This window comes from Anticarsia gemmatalis, chromosome 17 (assembly GCF_050436995.1).
Source record: "Anticarsia gemmatalis isolate Benzon Research Colony breed Stoneville strain chromosome 17, ilAntGemm2 primary, whole genome shotgun sequence".
Lineage (NCBI taxonomy): Eukaryota > Metazoa > Arthropoda > Insecta > Lepidoptera > Erebidae > Anticarsia > Anticarsia gemmatalis.
The window spans coordinates 4,108,544-4,131,862 of NC_134761.1; the positions used below are offsets into that span (position 1 = coordinate 4,108,544).

The 23,319-nt window shown below is 35.0% G+C and overlaps 4 protein-coding genes across 8 annotated transcripts; 2 read left to right on the forward strand and 2 right to left on the reverse strand.

Moving 5' to 3' along the window:
• Positions 1-87: 87 nt before the first annotated feature.
• On the forward strand, positions 88-1,402 carry LOC142979855 (uncharacterized). The gene is made up of 4 exons (XM_076125067.1): positions 88-220; positions 297-406; positions 647-810; positions 1,246-1,402. Exons 1-3 carry the CDS (start codon positions 161-163, stop codon positions 798-800), a joined length of 324 nt encoding a protein of 107 aa, XP_075981182.1. The 5' UTR covers positions 88-160; the 3' UTR covers positions 801-810; positions 1,246-1,402.
• Positions 1,235-3,151, reverse strand: LOC142979850 (calcium and integrin-binding protein 1-like). Its single transcript, XM_076125057.1, has 5 exons — positions 2,949-3,151; positions 2,770-2,872; positions 2,338-2,485; positions 1,932-2,056; positions 1,235-1,468 (listed from the first exon to the last, which is right to left on the reverse strand). The coding sequence occupies exons 1-5, from the start codon at positions 3,038-3,040 to the stop codon at positions 1,358-1,360; spliced, it is 579 nt and encodes a 192-aa protein (XP_075981172.1). The 5' UTR covers positions 3,041-3,151; the 3' UTR covers positions 1,235-1,357.
• Positions 3,152-3,228: 77 nt separating this feature from the next.
• On the reverse strand, positions 3,229-9,569 carry mi (cyclin E-interacting protein minus). Of its 2 annotated transcripts, none has more exons than XM_076124946.1 (7): positions 8,326-9,569; positions 7,110-7,468; positions 6,178-6,333; positions 5,340-5,471; positions 4,615-5,164; positions 4,274-4,449; positions 3,229-4,162 (listed from the first exon to the last, which is right to left on the reverse strand). In XM_076124946.1, exons 1-7 carry the CDS (start codon positions 9,388-9,390, stop codon positions 3,739-3,741), a joined length of 2,862 nt encoding a protein of 953 aa, XP_075981061.1. In that variant the 5' UTR covers positions 9,391-9,569; the 3' UTR covers positions 3,229-3,738. The 2 variants fall into 2 exon arrangements, with proteins under 2 accessions (XP_075981061.1, XP_075981060.1); XM_076124945.1 differs by having other exon boundaries at positions 4,615-5,179.
• A 778-nt stretch (positions 9,570-10,347) lies between these two features.
• On the forward strand, positions 10,348-22,766 carry Jabba (jabba). 4 transcript variants are annotated; one of them, XM_076125269.1, is made up of 9 exons: positions 10,348-10,497; positions 14,658-14,807; positions 15,389-15,540; positions 16,159-16,368; positions 17,620-17,754; positions 18,128-18,437; positions 18,543-18,584; positions 19,198-19,279; positions 20,013-22,766. In XM_076125269.1, exons 2-8 carry the CDS (start codon positions 14,660-14,662, stop codon positions 19,266-19,268), a joined length of 1,068 nt encoding a protein of 355 aa, XP_075981384.1. In that variant the 5' UTR covers positions 10,348-10,497; positions 14,658-14,659; the 3' UTR covers positions 19,269-19,279; positions 20,013-22,766. The 4 variants fall into 4 exon arrangements, with proteins under 4 accessions (XP_075981384.1, XP_075981387.1, XP_075981385.1 ...); XM_076125272.1 differs by lacking the exon at positions 10,348-10,497 and adding an exon at positions 10,532-10,653; XM_076125270.1 differs by lacking the exon at positions 10,348-10,497 and adding an exon at positions 12,142-12,314.
• Positions 22,767-23,319: the final 553 nt, after the last annotated feature.

The following is a 23,319-nucleotide window of genomic DNA, read 5'->3' on the forward strand; positions in this document are numbered from 1 at the left end:
CTGTGCAGTGTCCTACCCATAACAATATGCCAAAAAAGATTGATTATACTGGTAATACTGATTTAAAAAAAAACAGTTTGTCTGTGATATGTGTTCAACTGACTGGCGCGTAATGTAAATACGAGTTGATAACAAATTTTCTAAATTGCAAGTCTTTAAAATGGATGATATTTTATTCGTTGATAATGGCAGACAAGACGTAATTGAAACGTTTTATGAAGTACGTTGGTTTATGGAGTAAACTATATGCATAAATATTTAGCTCGATATTCAGACTTGCATGACTTATTTTCCAGGCAGCTCAACGGCATAGGGATTACTACCGAGGTTACCCAAAGGCTTACCATCCTTTAGTATACTTCAGGGACCCTGAATACATGTATCAATGCCCTGCAGAGATGACTCAGTAAGTACAACTAACAAATTTTTCACAGAATAATAATTGCAATGCACTTGGCGTAGGTAGGCTGCGTCGTAGGAGACAAAAAGTATTTGAACCTGAAATTCCTTAACCTTATCTAGGTAGGTATATGAAGTAATTTTAACTAACCGACCTAGATACAAAGGACTACAGATAAAATTAGTCCGAATAAAACATGATCAAGTGCGAACAGACTTATCGTTCTAACTTTTTTTCTTTTTACAGGACATATCTGCGTTTCCCTATGTTCCACGTGAAGTACAAGCAGCCAGTGGTACTACCGAACAACATCGGTCGCACGACCACGTTCCCAGCGCTGCCTGACCGCACGCTCGCCGCTAGGCACAATAAAGCGGCTTGCAAAGCGTTTGTGCGATGAAATTATACAGGTAATTTGTTAACTATCTTTTTCTTTGTAATCGTTAAGTTATTATTGCGAATAATAACGATTTAAGTATGTTAATAGGTACCATCAGCCAACAGTCCGTTAACCGTCAAGGTATTTTACCCTTACGGTTAATTCTTCCTAAATTACTACTTTACTATTAATTATTATCAGACACTTAAGTTATAAAGTAATGAACAAATTTTATTATAATAAGTAGAGTAGGAAATATTGTGAGGAATGTATTGTCACAAATACCTACTCACAAATTACTAAATGAGGCAGACACCGAGTAGCAGTAGGTATCTAAGTAGGTATAACGTATTGATAAATAGCAGTTAGTCAACACAGGATACCTATTTAGCTTATACAATTTTAATTTTGGACAGTTTCCCCAACCACATTCGGACCTACAAAATAATATAATTATTTATTGCAGTTTACCGAACCATCTTTTGCATTCTACGCCACGGTCCGCTTCTTTCATCAAAAAAAGAAACAAATTTCAAGTCGACGAGTTTATAAAGCAGTTGATTATTAATTGTTAATTTTTACAATCTGAAATAAAATGATGACGCAAACTCAGGAATTCTTGACATGATAAGTTTAAATTCATTCAATCCGATACTACCGCTGTTGTCCAGATTAATTTCTTGTAAAATCTGAAAACAAAATCATGTTTTTATTGCACATTGCTAACTACGGCACATAAGGTAAGCACCTTATGTGCCGTACTTAGCAACTAATCCTGTATCGGAGAGTTTCACTAATGCACAAACTACGGACGCATTAGAAATCCAGACAAAAACATAATTTTGAATTTAGTTGGTCATACTTGTTCCGTGCGGGTTTAAACCCGCTATCTGACACCACAGATGTCGTCCATTCAATACGTTCCAATCGGATCGAAAAAAGTCGTTCATCAAATCACCCATTTTTTCCACCAAAGTAGGCCAAAGAACTCTACTTGCTAAGATCCCTACAAACTTATTTTGCTTCATTCACATTGAGAAATCTTGTCACACAGAGCCACCGATTACTTTAATTACGCACGAATATTTAAATCACAATTACTACTACATAGATATAGCAAATAATGTTTTTATTGGTATACAATCTACTTACAACTTTAGAGATCTTCATCTTTGACTCTCGGTCGATGTAGTGATCACGTTGATAAGGGTTCCATGTCAATCGGTCAACTATCTGGCTAATATCTTTTGCTGTTATTTGATTGTCACCGTCCAAATCTGTTCAGAAACAGAAAAAAATAAATGACTGGCCTGAATACTAGGTAAGTATAGCTAGTCTAGTTGATACCTACTCGTAATTTACAGTTGGTAACCATAACATGAATAATGTACTAAAACTTACTTAAATATTTTTGTCGGCTTTGCCGCTCTTTCTTGCAACATAATAATATTGGAATTTCGACGTCAAAATTTTAATCTCTAAAGAAAGATATCAAGTAAATACATACCTAGTCCGACAACTAAGAGAGCTTATTTATTAACGTATATGAAAATCTCACCAAATATTTTGAAAGCCCAAGCCGCCTTGACCTCAGGTGGGCATTCAGAGCTCATAGCAGAACAAAGGTCGAGCAGATCTTCGAACGAGAAGCAATCGTCATTCATGGAGGAAAATACGCTGAATATACGGTCTTGAAATGGATTATTCTGTAACATAATACGTATGTAGGTACAGGAACATGTAGGATATACATAGTTAGGTATTCAAAAACTCCGCTTTTGTTACAGAATGACATTTTCCTTCCCTCATATTGTTGAATACACTTCAGCTTCAGGAGCTTCTCATCATTCTCAAGTCTCATATTCGTTCAAATACGCCGTCATCATATCAATGAACACCTACTAATTGTAATACTACTTAGTACCTATTTCATTATTTCAACACTGGTCTGATTGCCAAGTTTGAAAACAAAGACATTATCATACCATACCTTTATAACTGGAAATCTGTTCGTTATTTCTTCTTTATTAAATCGATGGTGATAGTTATTTTGTATTTTTTCGGGATCTATTGAGTAGAACTTCTTCATCAAGCTGTCAACATAATATTTTTAAAAGAATTTGTATCTGGGCACGGGAAATGTTAAAAAATGTTGCTATATAAACTTACTGAAGTATTTCGCCTTTGTTCAAATATGTTAAACTGGCATAATCCTCTATAATATCTTCGGTTAATCCTGGATACGACTGCTGACACCCCATTTTAAAATAAAACTACCTAGCGCACACAAATCACTATCAAGATAAAAAATGATTTCCTCTGTATAATAACAAAAATACATTCTTTGAAATAAAAATTATCTTATCAATCTCATTAACACTTTTGATTATAGTCGATAGTAAAGGTTATTCCAATATACGTAGCAATTGAACAAATAAAACTCACAAAGTATATTAAGGAAAATAATTTATTGTTCACAAATAACACCTGAGATCATACTCAGCAATAGTAACACATACATACACATACAATATACATGAAAATCGTCAATGTACTGAAATACTAATTTGCGCATTATGCACTTCATACTATTTTTAATCTTCCATCTTACATTCATACCAGGATCATGTTATTTTATGAGCTACTAGTTGCTATACATAGTCATGCACAACGAAATAAATATATGAGACAAAACAATATACTGCATTAAAGGAAGCATATAAGTAAGCTATGAGAATGACTAAATAGTGGTTGCTTCAAATATTACTCAAGTTTATTTCTAAAATAAGGAAATTTTAGTCAAAAATAGTATCATTGATTTCACTACGAGTCTTAGATGAATCCACTTTCACTTAAATAATAATAATTGTCACTAATATTTACACACATCCATACTTCTTGTCAGCTTGCATTGCAGTCGATATTGAAGCTTATTTAATCAACGAAACTTTTAACTTATTCACCTTTTAGGAAAATCAACATTGTCGAAACTAATTTGCCGTCGAGCTCTCATTTTAGCTGCTTCTTCGAACGAGGGCATGGAATTGGACTTGAATAAGCCAAGACTGGATCTGTCCAGCATGCTCATTCCGCTACTGCTATTGGAATTACTATCTATATTCACTAATTTGTCCTGTAGGATATTCTTGGAGTTGCTCTTAGGTTGTTCCTGCTTAATTCCGCTACTGCACGTGTTCTCTTTGATCTGTGAGGTGAACGTGCTAGGTACGTTTTGGCGCGCGCGCAACTGTTGGTAAGCATTAGCCGATATGTATCCCGTCAACTTGGTGTTGGCTTCGTTTGCGATCTTCAGCTGTTCTTCCTGGTAACACTCGTCTACTGTACGACCCTGGATGATCGCGAACACGTACTGTCGGGCGATTCTGTAAAACAAATCATCAAATTGGTGATACAGGGCGTAAGGTAAATGTTTAGCTAGTTTTTAACGTACTAATTATGATGTGAAGTTGATAAATAATGTAACGTGTACATACTTGAGCATAGTCTCGGAGGTGGAGAGCTTGGGCGCGGCGAGCTTGGCGGCGTGCGGCGGCAGCGCCAGCAGGCGGCGCGTGAGGCGGGCCAGCGCCGCCGCCTTCTCGCGGAAGCCGGGCGACGACATGCGCCAGCCGTGCACGCGCAGCGCCTCCGACACCGCCCACAGCAGCTTCTGCGGGGAACACACAGACACGGGTTTGATTAAATTGTTATAACATGTTAATAAAACTATGTAACTAATATGCTGTTTATGTTCCAAAAATAATTCTGGTTCAATAATTAATTACTATGGATTTCTTTCATAATCACTAATTACGGTTGCGAGTGAAGTCCTTACCTTTTTATGGTGTTCGTTTAATTCAGTCGAGCTTTTAGTTCCAAATGCTTCTGAATTTCGCCGAGCGAACGAAAGAGACTGCGAGCCTCCTATCGTGTCGCCTCCGAAGGACAAACTTTTAGCTATTTTGTGTCTATTGTTGTCCGGCTCGTCGTCGAACATGTCGCGTTTCCTCTTCAAGAACTGGTCACTTTGTGTGCCGTCCATACTCTTGGTCTCGGCCGTTCGGACGGGTGATCCGAACAAAGCTCGCTTGGATTTCATGGCTTGTGCCGGCACAGATGAAGACGGAGCTGTAGGTATAGGTCTTCTGTGATCGGGACTGATGAAAAGAGCTCTTTTTAGAGTTTCTCGAGTAGGTTGTGATCTTGTCATTTGATCAGAATCCATTAGTAATCTTCTCATGGCTTTTTTCTTGCTGGAACCTCCGCTTCTGGTCTTGGGAGTCTTGGCGGGAGTCTTCTTGCCTGGCGTCTTGCGTGTTGGTGTTTTCTTGCCCGGTGTACGTCTCGTGCGTGGACTCTTTCGTTCCGATGAATTGATGAGTTTTCTGTGTGGGAAGAAACTTAGAACGACTCTGTTAGATTAAAGAATATCGAGATATAAATAATTAACTGAATTTTAGAAACCATCGTAGCAATGAAAAATCTTTGTAAGCAGCTGAGCTAGCTACATTAACTTTCACTAATTTAACTTCATTAATAAAATACAAAGTCAATACATACTTTTTATCAATGAGCACCATCTTTGTGGTAGAAGTTTGTGCTTTCTCGCCGATTGTGGCCGCACTCGCGAATGCTTGCCGACGACGCGCCAGGTGGGACAGGCGTCTTCCAGGGGACTTCGCTTGGGCCATCCTGGAAAACAATTAAATGAAAATGTCAAAAAAAATCAGAAATAAGTATTTAGGATCCCAGTATTTTCGTCAACTTATACATTATTATTACATCAAACTTTGATTTCCATTTCACAAATCGTTTTGAAATTCTATTCAAAACTATTATATTCTATCTAATACCACATAATTGGCTAGCATTACAAAACACAATCCTTTTATGCTTTCCATCATTAAAAAGTGATTAACGAACAATGCAATGTGGATTGCAGTTCAAATAGATGTTTAACAACATTACATTTTAAGTTAATTGCAGTATTTAGCAATGTACACAATTAACCTCGTAAGAACTGTAATAAATAGAAGTATACAAGCATAATCAATACATTTAAAGACATAGATCATGTTAACAAAATAGTACTTAGCATATAATATTATAATGCAAATTGCATTGCAAATTTAAAGGTTAGGATAACTTATTATCGGTATCCTAACCTTTAAATTTTCAATCGCGTATAAGACCTGTTGCATTATAATATTATGTGTACAAGTCGCAAGAGTTTAAAAACGTTATGTACTTAGCATGTCTAATCTCTCGCACAGCGCAAAAAATATGTTTTTTAAACTTTCTTTATAGGTCATCAAATCAAGCAATTGAGAAGTCATATTGTACCTTAAAATCTTAGATAATTCAGAAATTTTGAATTTTATGTTAGAATGTTACTCACTTCAGCCTCATTGCTTTCCGTTTGCTAGCACTGCTGGGCGACTGCATGCCGCCAGAGTAAATGTTAACACTAGTATCAGTCTCGGCTCCAACATATCTCTCTCCATAACGCAGTGCCAGTAATTCTAACTTCTCTGAATACTTCGTCACATTGTAACTGAAAATTAAAAGAAAAATCTATAAGAAAAACCAATAGGTATTAAAGAATAGGTACTATAGAATAGCTTTCATGTTCTAACTTTCAATGGTAGCGTAATGACAAATGGTTTGATGAGGTAAAACACTAATGACTTCAAGTTATTGTTCGCTCTAATGGTGATGATAAATATTGATAAGCACTATCAGAACATCTTAGCAGAGAGTTCCTAAAACCAATACCTGAAAAAATTCTTCACATGTCAGCAACAATATAATACCTAACCTCTCTCTCATTCTGAGAAAATACATAATTCAGACACTGGATTTTAAATTTACTAGAATGAATTCAACAACATTCATTCATTTTATTAACACTTCAGCAACAATTTGACACCTTTTGACTGTAACCATTACTTATAAAGATGATGACACTACAGAATGTTAGCTATGCCAATATTGTAACTCAATGACACAGATATTATGTCACTTGGCATGCAAAACAGAGCTGCAATAAATATAATGATTTTACGGCTACATTGTTCGAAAACCAAAAGATTGCATTGTTTAAATGCTAGTCTTATCTAGCAAGATGTTATGAGAAGTAGTATCAGTACTGATAATCAAAATCATTCATTTATCTCAAAATGATTGTAATAGTGATGATTGAATGATTTTTATCAAGTTACAAAGAATTGGTGCTCACATAGAATAACTTTCATAATAGTCGGTACATAAAGACAAAACCTCTGTAGTTGCAAAGAGAGTGCGGTTTTAAAATAATAATGCAATACTTACTACACATCATAAAATCGGCACTTTATCACATCAGGCCACAAAGTCTCCGCTGCCTCTATTTCACTGTTCATCTTCAAGTGTATACTCCTATCGTTTGCACTAGTATCTAGTTCCGAGTTCTCATTCAATATAGAACTCCTTGCTTCCCCTACATCTTCATTATCTTTTGATTCATTACTTTTCTCTGGTATTTCTACAAAGGAAACTCTTTTGGTTGGCGTAGTGTTCACTTCAGGGGGGTCAACTTTAGCATCCTCGTTGAATAGTGGGAGATGACAGTAGTATTTCTTGAGCATCTCCGTCACATCGGTTTTTATGATGGTCACTGATGGTGGTGGTAGTACTCCTTGAAGGGTTTCCTGTTCAAAAACAATGATTAATTGAATATAGATTAATATTTACTTAACTATTTTTAAAAACTAGATTGATGTTTAGAAAGGTGTAGTGAATAAAAATATGATTATGAATAACTTTGCTTAAAAGTCTATTGCAAGGGAAAGAAAATTAGCCTTTAACTTTACTAACCCAGTTCATAATTGGGTTAAGTTTGGTAGATCAGAGATAAGGTTTGGCAAACCAGAAATAGATGTTACATCAATGTTAGCTTGTATTTAATAATACTTCCTAAGATAACAAAAATAACAAAACTTATTTACCATAATATTGCATTATTTTTCCTGCTAAAACACCAAATATAATATATAGGTAAATAATTTTAAGAACAAAAATGTTCAGATATCAATAGGTTAGTAAACTTATTTAAACAAATTAGGTATAAGTAACTATCAAAACTTAGAAAAACCCTTATCAGTAAATGCTACACCACAATTTTTCAAATGAGGTCATTTAGCAAGGTTGTAATCTCATTTAGATGTGTACACATGTACACTATTCTTATTATTAGTGTTACTATTTAATGATATTTTGCATATAGCAATTTTCTTTTATTCATAAGTTGTTTGGTTGTGAGTGCCGTGCCTCTTGGCTTATAGATTTTGTTAGTATTTCACAAATTGATGCTTGAGATGATAGTTATTATGTGTAAATAGAAAGTAAAAACAATTGTTATAACAATAAGAATAGCAGCTCTACAAAGTACTAGTTCATTAACAAACAGAGTTACATAAGTGCATTATGTGGGTGTTACAATGTTCCACATGACAGCCAGGTTATATGCAAATTAGAAATCAAGAACAAATGCATGTGCATTACTCACTTCAGTTTTTCTCATTTTTCTCTTATCATATGCTTCATAATCCTTAAGAAAACTCCAAAATGGTTCTGGCTCAGGTGTGGTATCCTCGTCTTCTTCAGAAAACATGTCTGGAGATCTCACTCCACTGTCAAATGAAGCCTCTAGGGAGGAGTAGCTCTGTTCAGAGTTCCATTTAGCTGTGTTGCCATCATCATTAGCTACTTGATTGTCCTTCTTACATTCCTCATACTGAGAGTCACCAGTACTCTCTGAGGCTTTCTCTACTCTGTCACTATTATCTGATGTGTCACTAGCTCTCGCTTCACTTGAACTACCCTCTGTCATATGGCTGCTACTGCTACTACTGCTACTGCTGCTACTACAGCTTGCAAATGGTCTGCTACATTCTTCACCTTGTTTGTCTTCTAAACTCACTAATCCAGTACTGGAACTCAATGCAGTTATTGGATCAACAATAGGTTTCATTCTTTGAACATGTTTCAACGTGCCATTGAACGACAGCTCGCTGATCGGTAACTTGAACACGCTCTCTGTGGGTCTCACTGCACGGAACATCGGCACGCTGTCCACTGCATTGTTACTGTTTTCCATCGTAGGCGTAATAAATACAGGATGTTTAAAAGTCTCTGTTTTTGACTCCTCGGAAGATATGAGCACGTCAATAGGGTTAGATTTCTCGTTGATGAGACTCCGCTCGACCGTCGCCGAGGAGTTTTCAAGTAATGATGCCGCGAGTGGTGTACAAGGAGAGTGCAATTTAACACAATCTGTATCTAAACTAGACCCCTTATCACTTATATGTTCACGGACGACTTGGTTTAACAAACTATGCTCAGCTTCAGTATGTTTATTTATAACATTGGATGTTACGATAGACAGCTCGATATTACCTCCACTGTGTGAACTTTCGGAATCGCAATTTATTATGTTCGGGGGTTCATTTTGTGCCCCGTTCACACTCTCCTGAAGAAGAGGATCTACCACATTGAAGCTTCTCAAATAACGCTCGTACAAAGAAAAACTATCGCTCATCGAGTGACAATTTGAGTCTTCAAAGGATTCCATCACCACAATGATGCATTCTTGTTAGAAAAGCGGAGTATTATAGTGCCATGCCTATAATTTAAGAATTCTAAATCAAATAAATTATATTAACACTGAAAAACACTACACAATTTGGACTGAAAATAATTTTAAAGTATTTGTTTCATGGCCCAGACGAACGCGCCATTTACGCCATGTTGATGAACTAAAAAAAGTGAAGTGCTCTTTGGTGGAATATCGATTTTAATGTAAGTCACTTTTTTATAGTTTATATTTAGTCGATTTAGCGTTAATGAGCAGGATAATCGCAAAGGATTATATCAGAAGAGGAAGGTGACAATTTTTATCTAATTACTTTTATATAAATGTAATCTTCGTGTTACTTGCTCTGATATTACATGTAAAGAAAATAATGAATGTCGAATATGAGAATTTGCGAAAAATTTAGCATCACTAATTCAGTGTTGTCATTCTAATACTTTTTTAGTATTTGTTCTAAATTATATTAGTAGGTACCTATAATATCTGTATAACTTAAAAGATCGAAGGTAAATAAATAATTGATGCACTCATTCATACTTTCAGAGAGGCTTTCATAAAAGTTGCATTCAACGTATTTTTTACTCCTAAGTCAATGTCAATAAAATTTCGTAAGTAGGCATACATACTTGAACGGCAAATCCAGACCGCTATGTGGAAAGCAAAATATACTACTCGTAGGTAGGTACTTGCCTATAAGTTTTGATATAGTTAGTTACAATACGCGCAATCTATCTTGACCAGCTTGAAGTTTGGCATAATAGAATATTTGCGCAGGTAACACAATAGTTCCAAAAAAAATCACATCTGCGCAGCTACTGCTGATAACCTAACACCGGGCGAGGCCGGCCGCGAGGTAGATTGCGCGTATTGTAATAAACTGATAATCTGTACTATTCTCAACATTTGGAGTAGACAACACTGTTTACGTCTTGTCAATGTCAATAAATTGTCATAATGTCATTGTCATTCGCAGCTATTGAGTTACTATTACTAATTTCCGAATTCTTCATGGACTAATCGATTGTGAAGTACCTTGTAGAATAATATATAAACAAAATCCCGGCAGTGTGAAGATTTTAGAAAAAGGTAAATATTCTGATATTAGAAGGTATTTAGAGGTCTCTTTTCTGTTTGTGGTGTGCAAGAATGCTTAAAACTCTATAGATAACTTTTACTTCAACTGTTTCGTTAATTGGTTTGCGGCGTTTTATAAATCGCATTGAAATCATATTATTACAAGATGTAAGTGATAAACAAGTAATTAAATAGTTATATCTCCTTGTTATTGTACGTTTTCACTAATATTAGCCTTGTAACTAACGAAATAAATAAATAATTGACACCTAAGTTAGCTATTAGATTTATAGAAATTGTGTAGGTATTATTGTACGGTAATGCACGAAGCTAGTGAATGATGTTCAGTTTAATAAATTATCTTACTATTTTCTACCTCCATACAAAGTTTGTTATAACCAAAAGTGAAAGAAAAATTATAAATAATTAAGTGAACTAAAATTAACTTGCCCTTTTACAAAAGTTATTTTAAAGAAAACTGAAAAAAGGTCAGTATAAAACATGACGTAAATTCCTGTAAATCTTTTTCTTATTTTTTTTTCTAATTGATTAATAGCTTCTGTGGCTTCCAAAACTATTATGGGCTAATTATTTAAAAAGATGCATCCTTTTTACAACTAGTCAAGATTTTTACTCTGGGATATATGGAGATCATTTTAACTTAAGATTCACAGAAATATATGATTTTTAGATAAACCTTACACAAAAAAGGTTTCGGGTTAACTGCCACATAGTGCCACACTTTTTTATTTACGTATAGAATGTATGGTCTACTCGAGAGAATATTGAACTCTGAGATTTGTAATTAAGCCAACTGGAAAAGTTTTACGTAGCCATGAGCTTGCCTATATGGTGCACAGGTCTAAACAATAAACATTATAAATTGTTCTTGCTGATCTCTTAAAATTAAACCAAGCTGAGTTTACCGATATTACCTAAAAGCAGGGAACCAGTAATATAATAAAATAAAGTGTCTTATTAATTAAAAATCATACAAAATTCACCAGGTACAAGTTTCACAAACATATTAACATTAATGAACTAATAACGGACATAAATATATGCATGCAGCATGACTTATGTAGTAAATAATACTGTCCGCACTTATATAAAATTATCACAGGTAGTTTGTTCATGTATGTTTGTTCGTAAAGATAAATACGGTTTCGTCCGCATTGTTAAATGATAAATTTCGGTGATAGTGCTATAATGGGATGGGTTGTCCTTGTAAGATAACACTGAATATTTCGTAATTGTTTTGTGATTGATGTGTCATAGTTGCCTTCATGACCTGCCTTAAAGAATTGTATTTCTATAATCTGAATTCTTTCCTTTTGGTAACTAGTACCTATAGATATTTTATTACAGTGGGTTCTCTAATATTGGTGTAATGTAAAACTTATTTTAAATTACTCATCTTAAATCTATTTGCAGTTCAATATCAAGTGCTGTTACAATAATGTGAACAACACTTATAAAATAAACCAACTAAATTGTTTAATTGTTTGAAGTGGTGCAGACAAAGTAGTAGACAATCACTAGTTGTTAGATATATTGGATATTTGTCTCACTGGCCTCACGGTATCTGTCTATGATTGCAGTGACCTCTGCTCTGTGCCGCTCATTATCTATAAGGTATAAAGAAGTCAAAATGATGTATTCACTCAGGCTCCTGCACTCGTTACCCCTGTGCCTCGGTAAAAATTAAAAAGATAACAGTCCATTCTATTTTTTTTACGGTCGCGCACATGCGCTCACTGAATGATATAACATTGTTTTGTGTGACGTGATAAAAATCGTTTTTTGTTTGTTTCACGGAAATTGTCAAGGTAATTTTTTCATTAACATAGATATAAAATCTCTGAACGTATTGTTTAATTTTATTTTTGTGTCCACCTGTCTGATAATTTTGTTATTAACGAGGGATTGTTCTTTCAAAATTATTCCGCCAAATGAGAAATGTTTGCGCGCAGCTTATATTATTGCATGTATGCGGCTACCCATTACTCATGCTGTGATAGTTAATAATTATTTATGAATTATTATATTTATACAATTCTATAAATAAATAAGAACAGATCTTGAAAACTATTTTTCGATAATAACATTCGATATTGCACTTTGCCCTATGATTTCAGAAGCATTGTTGTGTCTAAATAGTCGATAACTCTAAGCAAAAGGCACGACTAATTAGTTATGATTTTAATTCAATCATTATGAATGAGATAAATCATATTATTATTGAGGCAAACATGAGACAATTTAATACTGTCGGGGTGTAAAGTTGGACTCTGTAATTAATCATTATACAACATAACGCGTATCTATGTACATCTTGTTTACACCTCAATATTGATACAAAAGTGAACTACTGGTATGTTTACATTATTTATTGCTCGCTAGCTACGCGACGTGACTTCGATTCAATGGAATTTCTAAGTTGATATCTGAGTCGTTCTGGAATGATTTAGATTTCGTGCTTTTTAAGATTAGTTTTTGGGTACAATTTGTGCAATACTCGTACATACTTTGCTGTGATACATCATACAGATACAGAAACCTTTGTCGTAAGACGATAAAAATGAATTGTGATGTGTATAGTAAAACGAACAGATACTACCAATGCGATTATTTTCGTGTGATGTTTAGCTCCTAAAATGTGCTATGCTCCCCTATCTCCCGAACGCATACTGTTTTGCTTTTACTGTTTAAGGGAAAAATGGTATTTTTCTTTCGTATAAAGCAGCACTGGGTAATGCGCCTATTTATCTTCCTCTAACTGCTTCATTGACTATGAATGGCCTTCAATTCTTATTTTTGTTTTGACAAGTAAAAGCTATTTTTTGGACTTGTGGCAAGCTGTACCTTGTGAATCCTGCCAGACTACTTTTACGGATCTGCTAGTCTTGGACGACAAATTACAAGGCTTTACGATTCCTTGCGGTTTCTAAGATGTCATAGACCTACTCGGAGCGGCGTTAACGCTTTTGTATCTTTAGCCAACTCCAATTAACTCCATCCCTACTGATCCGTTATCTTCTTTCATTGAGTTATTCTACAACTTTTAGGTATTATATAAATTGCGTAAAAATCAATTGTGAACAATAACCGATAACGCATCTTCATTGAAGGTTAGTAAGAAAGTCGAATTTAAGAAAGCCATTAATAACATTATCTTGTTAGGTACTCAATGATTGTGTAGGCATAAAGATGATTTATCTACGCACGTATCCATTTACGTTTACATATTGTAATCAAAAGTGCATTATTATTCACTTCAATAACTTCTGATGTGCTATCAATGTAACCTTCTATAAACTGCTGGCTACTGGCATCAATTGACGCTTTACAATACGGTAGTTAGACGTATAGCTACGATTATCTCCTGTGTTAGTAGCCGTCTCGCAGTATCCAGATATTACTATGTATTTTAAAACATAAAGAAATCTCTTGTCATTTAGAAAAGGCTTCGAATATCATATTTGTAAGGGGTTATAGGTTTGCCTGATCGCCATGTAAGGTCAAAAGAGGGGAGAGTAAAAAAAATACAGCAGCAAAGATGGATACAAAAAGTTGCTTAAAACTGTTATTAATCGTATTATTAGAGTATTCTCATGATAGAGCATTTGTAGTAGTGGACAAACTCTTCAGAGTCCTTACAACGTAGTAACACGAACTACCTATTATATTTCGTACAAGACGTAATTATTGAATTGAATACGATTGTGATGCATCGAGCGAGGCGAGAGGTCACCCAGCCATAAACCAATGCATCGCATGCTTAGTTCGTTTCACAGTTGAGAAAGCACAGACCGTTTGATCTACAAATAAATAATAGTTTATGAATTTATGATTGTAGTTTGTGTAATACGTTTCATGTTATAAAAGTGGGTTTCGTGCTTCCAGCCTTTATAAGGAGGTACGTATCTGGAACCAAAATATAGGAATTTAATGAGTAGCCCAGAGTTTCAACCGTTCGAAATTTTATCTACTACTTCGTTAATTAAAATGAGTAAATAGAAAGACTTCTTTAACGGTGGTCTCTCTGCTTTTGATATTCGCTAGTAATCGCTAGCAACACGTAATTTACAGTTCGGAAATATCCTAATATTCACTGGGGAAACCACTTGTCCAATTCGTTAATCATGCTTGTTTTGTTCCATTTCTTTCAGATATGGAGCTGGTATCGCTAGCGAAGGAGGTGTTCCAGAACGCAGCCGAGCACGCGGCGAGCTACCGGCTCGGGCAGACGGCGCTGCGGCACCTCGACCGCACGCTGTGGGTCGTGGAGAAGTGCGCGCGATGGGCCGTGCCGCCGCCATGTAAATATTACTTCATCGAACTTCATCGAGTTTATGTGCCTTCTATCTATCTATCTGTCTATTCAGCCCCCTTCTAGCCACTGTTGAGTACCAGGTCTCGCTCTCAGTACGCCATTTTTTCCTGCGCTTATTCATCCATTTCAGTTCTACATTCGTCAATCTTACATTTATGTGCCTTGCTTGAAAATAACCCCTTTTGACCGAATTGTTAAGCGTATCCAGAATTTTGTACAAGGGGGGCTTGAGAATCGTGCCTGCGATTAATATAAAGTAGAAGTCTCTCTCGTTTTTCGAAACAAGAGACGAAAGGAGAGAGTACATACTTTTGACGGAATGAAGGTACAGATAGATGCTGCCGTTGTGACGTTTTCCAACAGTTGCAAACCTCACCTACATTGATTTTGTTGTCTGCCGTCCCCATAGAAGCTTGCTGCTTTATTCAAACAAAGATATTAGGCCCATGCATTCTTAATTTTATTATGTGTTCGTTGTCTTCTCTGGCGGCGGCATTCCATCTACATATTCTTGGTCCTTCAGGAACCTACTGATACTTACTGTACCCCTGTAATAAATACTTCCAGTGGATCAAGACGAGCGTCCACAGCCGGAGCTGGTGCGACCACTGCCCTGGGTGTTCTTCCTCGCCATGCTGGTCACGTTGAGGATCACCAGGGAGTGCATATCGCTCCTCAATCTCGTCATGGGGAAACCACCACTAAGATCCGCTGATGTGGTAAGATTTTACTAAGAACTTAAATTACGTCCTAATGATCCGAATTCACAGTAGAAATATGATTATCTTGTGTTCTTGAAAAAAGCTTTTTATGTACACCTAAAAAAGCGTTTTTACACATAATATAGCAGATTCAAATCTCAAAACGATTGTATAATGTTATTTGTATTGTCTTTAACCACTGCTTTTCCATACAAAACAAAAAGGTTCCATCAGTTTGCAGCACATTTATAAGTCCAATCTCACATGAGTTATCGCAACGAAATAATTAAACACAGGAAATAATGTTCATTAAAAACTCTCTTCTAGTCTTATACGAAAAGTTGTCTTAGAAAAGTCCTATCTTTATCTCTTACTAATTAAATAATACAGTAAATTGGTAGTAGTGGACAAACAGCAGACCTTTCCTCATTACGAAGACACACTTGCCCAGCAGTTAGACAGTTTTTTAACCCATTAATGCTCCCATTGTTGGGTAAGGATTTTCTCCTAAACTAGGTAGGGGTTAGGGCTTGAGTCCACCACGCTAGCCAAATGTAATTGGGGACTTAGCATGCCCTATAAAACAATTTTTTAGGCATGCAAGGTATTTAAATGTATCTTTAATGGTTACTGCAGGTGATGTACATACAAAGCAAGCGCCGGTACTTGCGTACGCTAAAGTATCAGGGCAACAGACTGATGCGAGCGCGCACCAGCACGACCCCGCCGCAGTCGTGGACCAACGCCATACACTCGCTGTTCGAGTTCACTATGTGCTTCCGCCGACAGTCCGCGCACTACGGCAATAATAACACTACGAGAGTCAGCAATAATGATCAAGTACTGGTGAGTACAGTTCGTCCGCGTGGAAACCCTTCCCGTGTAAATCCTGATCCTTCGGGAACTCCAGGGTAAAAAGTATAAGCCTATGTGTTATTCTAGGTCTTCAGCTACCTATATACCAAATTTCATGCTAATCGGTTCCGTAGTATTTGCGTGAAAGAGTAACAAACATCCATACATACATACATTCTCACAAACTTTCGCATTTATAATATTAGTAGGATGATCTGAAAAACTCGTAAGTAGTCTACTTACGAGTTTTTAGTCCTGAAGATGTGCTTTCTGACTGAAGTGTAGAGTTTGAAAACTCTTTACCAACACATTTTTCAAGTTCTATGCCGCGTCTTTAATGTTAAATTAGAGTTTATAGATTTAGGACTGGGCTTTTAGGGCTAGACTCCTGCCTCTACGAGCGATATGGGCTAGTTATGGCATATCACAGAAAACATTTTACATGAAAAGTTTTATTGTGGGATAAGATTTATTTTTTGATCGAAAGAATGAACGATTCCGGACGATTTTTAGGGCAAGGTACATGTAACATCCAGATCCAACTTGGGCTAGTCAAATAAAACTTGTTTACGTCATTAGTCCTTAAAACCTTCTAACACAGAGTACATTTGTTATAAAACAAGTTTGGAAGTAGCGCGTGGCGTGCGTGGCGTGCAGTAAATTGACATAATACACACAATTCTTGCGCCATTACTGATCATTTCACAAATTGCTCGTAAAATTAACGTTTATCTGCGACATTGACGAATGCTCGGTAATCCTGCGAATTGTTGTATTAACTCTCACGGCTCAGATATTCAAGGATAATACAGCTTTTTAGATTCACAAATTGTATTTTATTAAATATGTATTTATACTGTTATACTCTGTGCGTCGTGGCGCAGTGGTTAAGGTCATCACGCCACTACCATTGCGTCAGGAGGGCGTGGGTGCGATTCCCAATCGAGATCCTCCGCGTTTCGGAAGGCACGTTAAATTGTTGATTCCGGCTGTCATTTTCAAAAATCTTTGACAGTCGTTAACAGAAGCTAGAAGCTTGAAAGTCTGACAACTAGTCCTATCAATTCCATTCTTATCGAAGGGTGTCGTGTTATAACCTAGGTAATTAGGTTGTGGAGGTCCGATAGGTAGTCGCTCCATGTAAAATACTTGTATCCAGCTGCATCTGGCGAGACTGGAAGCCGACTCAATCATAGTTGTGAGAAAGGCTAGGCTGATGATGTTCAATCTATGTTAATTCAGGTAGTGAAACGCAGCAAGCGTGTCCGGGAGCCGGCCCCGGCAAGCGCGGGGACCAGCGAGACGACCATGGAGCGTCTCATTGAGAAGATGATGATCGATCTCGACGCTGACTCCGATGAAGATTCCAGCTTTACGGTACACACTGATTTACTACTACGATTTTGAATTTTTTGTTTGATTTGATATATTTGTTGATAGTTTTTCAAAGTATTTATTCATATTATGTTTCAAAGTGGTTTCTAAAAAAAACTCATTTTGCATATAAGGTACTATTATAAGTCAGATAATTTAGATGTTTTGATATTTTTTTCAAATTCATGACTTTGTTTAGTATTTGTTGATACTTTAGTGAGTGAAGGTTCTATTAAAAACTTAATGTTATTATTTATTATTTTAAAAATTCAAACAATTTGTTAATTGTATAACGTTGAGTAAAATGCTTGTTTTCCTGTCGTTTACCTTTCAATAACATATTATTTGTAAATAACTTTGTTATGTTACATTACAGTTAACAACCGTAACAAGTCCAAAAAGCGATAGATCAGACTTCACGATAGACTCGGACCAGGACGCAACATTCCACAACAATATATCAACTATCCACAATGAAAACGACGTCAACATCGCTCAACACGCCGAAGTAACAACCTACTCGGACATAACGGAGGTCCCTTCATCCACGCCGGAGAAGAGCGCACCACCGACCAAGGAAATATACCCCACACCTCCAGAAGATAGCTTTAAAGAAGAATCAAAACGGACCAACGACACCTCTCCCTCAAAAATTCCCAGAACGCCAAATAGCGAACAAAAAATCGGTACGAAATTAAGAACTTGGTCTAATAAACTAAAAAGGAAATTATTTAACAAGCATGCGAAATGTTACGGTACGTCTGTTTTATATTGAAATGTTTTTTTCACAGCGAATGGGCGGACGGTTAAGAGTGTGCCCAGCAAAAAGAAAGGTATTCTGATGATTGGACTTTAATACAATTTTTGCTTGTGTATCATCTCTGTAGTAATATTTTTAAAGCATTTTTCTTACATCTTGGTGCTAAGTTAAGGAATGTTAGACGTAGCTTCACATGCTTTTAAAAGATAAACTGATTATGCTAAACAAGATTTTATCTTCACTGCCTTTAAAAAAATATATTTTACAAATTGATTTCTTTACGCATGTGTCTGCTTATTTATTTGAGTCTTGAGATTTTGTATTTTTTCCTAATATTTTCTACTCAAATCACTGGTATGAGTTGTTTGCTAAATTCTTTTATGACTGGATTTGCAAAACTTTATTATGAATAGGCATGTGTTTATGGCCATTGGTGGTGGTACCAAATTATTAGAATGTGTGAGAGTGTTTGTTTATCTGTTTATTTTTCTCCTATAATTATTCTATGTATGGCATTAAAGCATTGGTACTCCTGATTTATTGAAATTTGACATTTTATTAACTTATTCTAAAGTTAATAAGATGTCTGAACTTTGTCCTACAGGCGTATTAAATACTTCTAATTTTAATATTAAAGTACAAATTATAATAATCTTTAATTTCAAATCTATTTATCTATTATCTAGGTACGGGTGGAGAGAAAGAGAGGCGAAGCTCGGAGCAGAACAAGAGTGTATCGGGCAACAACACTATGTAAACATCTACAAGGTACATCACAGTTTTTCATTAAACTTTTTATGTGCTTGTTATCATGTGATTATCGTTCCAATGTGTTAATTACGTTGCATTGATTTCTAAAAGAGATGTAGATGGATAATAATAATTAGTTGATATACTTGTTATGTAACGTATCTAGCAATCCAGGTACAGTTTGCCACTGGTCGATACTTTCTTTTGGATCGAAGTACCGCAAAATAAACCTATGAGCAGTTATAATACCGGGTTTAAATTTTTAGTAAAAGTTTCATATATTCGGTGCTCTCGGTTTGCATTCGAGATTTTGGGATTGATTTCTTTCAAACCTGACGTCAAATACAATTACATGATTGAATACAATTAATTATAGTCTTTTATATCTAATATATAAAATTCTCGCGTCACAGTTTTCGTTGCCATATTCTCCGAAACGGCTTGACCGATTCTCATGAAATTTTGTTAGCATATTGAGTAAGACTGAGAATCGGCCAACATCTATTTTTCATACGTCTTAATTAAAAAAAAATATATAGCAATACAACGTTTGCCGGGTCAGCAAGTATACATATAGTATAAGTTGTCTATCAGGCTTTAATTTATCATTTCCGGATAGCTACCCGGTGTGAAATCTAACTCTAAAGCCAATTTATTTTTGCACGGTGAACGTTGACTTAGTTTTCTAATTAGTTTATATAAGTACTTCTTATATAATAAATAACTTATGTATGTATTATATCTTTTCCAGTTAATCTCGCACAGTCAAAGCTGCAGTGCAGTCGGATACAAGTTTCAACTAGCATAAGTTAGTATATAATGTCTACGTCCATATATATTTAATATTTAATCACAATGCGCCACGCTATCGTTATTTATGAGGCAAAAGATATAAAAATTGGTAATGATTTATCTACAGCTGTTTCACTAACGCGATAAGGGGAATTACTTAATTGTGCATTATTTACCGGTTGTTTAAAGATTCTACATTTATTTTTGATGCTGAAAATAATAGTTCAACTAAATGTAGGCAGGTACTTGAGAGGTATAGGCAAATATTTTTATTTTTTATAACAACAAAACTGGATAATTTTGTTAACTGAATATTCGGTTTAGGCTTTGGTGTCGAATTGACAAGCCAATATAAATAATGCATGATCATACAACTCCCTATATAACGTTTAAGTCGGAAAGTATACAGTTGTGTTGATAATGGTTTTAACATTCCTGCCTATTGATGTTTGCTTAGTTTACGTCATTTTTGGTCTTGTAAAAAGGGGTACGTGCAGTCCATGATGCTACCAAATTGGAACCCTCTTATTCATAAACACACTATAAACCTATATTAGTTAAAACACTACTATAATATGTTTTCTCTTTTTCATTTCGCCAAGGAGCGAAAGAAACAAAACACTTTATAAGCCTTTCATAACTTCGTATATTTTTATGAATAAAGAGGGGAAGTCTATAGTTCCCTTCTGATGGCGTTGTTTGTAGGGATCTAAGCAAGTGGACTCTACCCCTATTGAAAAAGGTGGTGTTTGATATGTTTTGAGATACAGTTTTTCTATGAAAACAGAGCGTTTATATAATAAACAATAAGGACTTGTTCACATAAGCCAAAGCGCCGCAAAAAGAATTTACACAATCTTATGTATGGTGTAATCTGTCAATAGCGATCTAATTACTTGAATCTCTTCATAAACCCGTTTTATTATTTTGACCTGTGTTTAACTCTCGGAGGAATGACAAAGATAAGTTTATTTTGTTTTTTTTTTATTTTGCTTTTATTTGTAGAAGTGCCCTTTTTTGGTTATTAGTGTTGTTAGTACCTTCGGTAGTTTGTCGAAAGTATGTCCTTAGAATTTTAAATATAAGTTTATTTGTAAAAGTATATATTTCTTTTGTATGAAGTAACGGATCGGTTTGAGGAAAATGGCTTACGGAGTTTTCAAAAACTGATCTTTGGTGAAGGACAAGCTTATTAGTAATTAAACTAGTAAGCGTATCCTTCACAGTAGGTTATTGAAAACGACCAGTAATTCGCTTTTGATAGAAACACGATCCAATTTAAAAGTAGAAAGTTTCCTAAACCTTTCTAAAGTAGTAGAAATAATTTAATATTCATTTTTAGTTACAGAATTGTAGTTCCTCCGGGAGTTGGTTTTATTTATTTTAGGACATATTCTTTAAAATATCGTGCCTTCGCTACTCATTAACTATGAAAAGACAGACAGATCTTTAAAATATGTGGCACAAAATTTTTATTTAAGTATATTTTATTCCTTGAAGAAAATATTTTTGTAGTTAGTTGTTCAAGTTCCTCTCTCATTCGCTTATCCATAAGTTAATCATTTTATTTTTAAGGTTTCAACATTTTATTATTTTATATCGTGGAGTGTATAAATATTAGACGTTATTGATTTATCTATTGTCAGAATCAAAAATATGTATGTACTGTCACAATTTCAAAAGCATTTTTATATAGCACTTATAACCAGTTGCGCTCACCGGTCGGTAAACGATCAGTGGATTAAGCAACGCTTGGCGCGGTCATTCTATAAATGGGTGATCGCATAGTTGTATTTGATGTATATTAACTTCGAAGTTATTTAACAATCACTGCGTATTGTTGTTGACCAAGCAATAATTAAATTGATATTTTCATACAAAAAAGTACTATTGAAAATGTAGCATTGTACACATATTTTTGAAGCTGACTTACCTAGTCTTACGAATACTGAACAATTTTATAAAAAGCTTTTTAATACTTTAATAATATTGGTAAAATGGAAGCTATTAAATACTATAAGGCCTAGATTTTCAACTTCTGGATAACTTTCAGATTGCTAATCAAATGGAATTCTGACAGTTTTGTTCATACATTTGTTACTTTATCCAGCAGACAGGCTATCTGACGTTTACCCTTGAGCCGTGAAACTGGCCTTTAATACTGTAATGTTCTAAATAAGATCAGTTTTATACAGCTAAAGTTAATGTTTATTGACTTACAGCCAGTTTCTTCATCAAAAGTTACAGGTAAAAAAAACGACAGTCAAATTTGTTTCTTCACGAATTCACAGTTTTATGAAGATACAGATTTACTACTACACAAATATTAAGTAAAAGCCAATATATGAAGAAACTGGCCGTTATTGTACATAAGCTTATTCTAGTTATAAGTAATGTTTTTGTCCTATAATACTCATTTTTAATAATTATCGGCTATCATTATAATTTATAGGCACATTTCATGTTCCTGCCAAGTGCAATTATTAGACATTTTATAGATTTTTTTTGTCAGTAAAATTATTTATTTCATTTCCAAAGATTTGGCTGTGTACAGATCAAATAATATAAAAGACTGATGAAATTGTGTAATAAACTATTATTATTACGAATAATTTTTCGTTTCCTAAATTATGTAATCTTATATTTGTATTTTTATAAAGTTTGATACGTTTTAAATTATGAAAATAATGTTACAAATATATTTTTAACAATATCTTATGGTTTTATTTACGTCCTACCCTGAGTCCATTGAAATGTTACTTTTTTAGGCCTTAGCTGCTGTTTTTCAAGAGAATGCAGGTTAGCAACAGCTGAAGTTCAAGTTTGTGGGGTCAATACCTTATTCCCAGGGTCCGAAACCTTTTTTTGAAAATGGCATCCGGGGGACTACGGCGTTGATCCCCCAAACTAAAACTTAAATTGCGTAATAAAATTGCGTCTTCTGAAAAACGCAACCCTAAATGTTATTTTTCAATGGACTACTTATTTTACAAACTGTCTGTGTTGTCATCACTGGTGAATGGTCAGTTACCAGTCATCATAGTTGATGCAATTGTGTTGTAAGATACAAGGTATCTCCTGACCTTGTACGAACATTGAACTACAGGTTTCTAATGGCTAATAATACTTGAAAGGAGTTGTTATGAAGTTAGACGATTGACGACATTATAAAATACGATACGTTGCGCGCGAGATAATAATAAATTTTCTCTACTGCAATTTTCTTCAGAAATGATTTTTTTGTTTAAGAACATTTAAAAAAAGTA

Coding starts and splice junctions, on each gene's coding strand:
- LOC142979855 (XM_076125067.1), top strand. CDS start 161: ATGGATGATATTTTATTCGTTGATAATGGCAGACAAGACGTAATTGAA. Junction 221..296: donor TAATTGAAACGTTTTATGAA/GTACGTTGGTTT, acceptor CTTATTTTCCAG/GCAGCTCAACGGCATAGGGA. Junction 407..646: donor TGCCCTGCAGAGATGACTCA/GTAAGTACAACT, acceptor TTCTTTTTACAG/GACATATCTGCGTTTCCCTA.
- LOC142979850 (XM_076125057.1), bottom strand. CDS start 3,040: ATGGGGTGTCAGCAGTCGTATCCAGGATTAACCGAAGATATTATAGAG. Junction 2,486..2,769: donor ACAGATTTCCAGTTATAAAG/GTATGGTATGAT, acceptor ATTATGTTACAG/AATAATCCATTTCAAGACCG. Junction 1,469..1,931: donor AGATGAAGATCTCTAAAGTT/GTAAGTAGATTG, acceptor TTTTGTTTTCAG/ATTTTACAAGAAATTAATCT.
- mi (XM_076124945.1), bottom strand. CDS start 9,390: ATGGAATCCTTTGAAGACTCAAATTGTCACTCGATGAGCGATAGTTTT. Junction 5,472..6,177: donor CGGAAAGCAATGAGGCTGAA/GTGAGTAACATT, acceptor ATTGTTTTCCAG/GATGGCCCAAGCGAAGTCCC. Junction 5,180..5,339: donor ATGGTGCTCATTGATAAAAA/GTATGTATTGAC, acceptor AGTCGTTCTAAG/TTTCTTCCCACACAGAAAAC.
- Jabba (XM_076125269.1), top strand. CDS start 14,660: ATGGAGCTGGTATCGCTAGCGAAGGAGGTGTTCCAGAACGCAGCCGAG. Junction 15,541..16,158: donor CACTAAGATCCGCTGATGTG/GTAAGATTTTAC, acceptor TGGTTACTGCAG/GTGATGTACATACAAAGCAA. Junction 17,755..18,127: donor ATGAAGATTCCAGCTTTACG/GTACACACTGAT, acceptor GTTACATTACAG/TTAACAACCGTAACAAGTCC.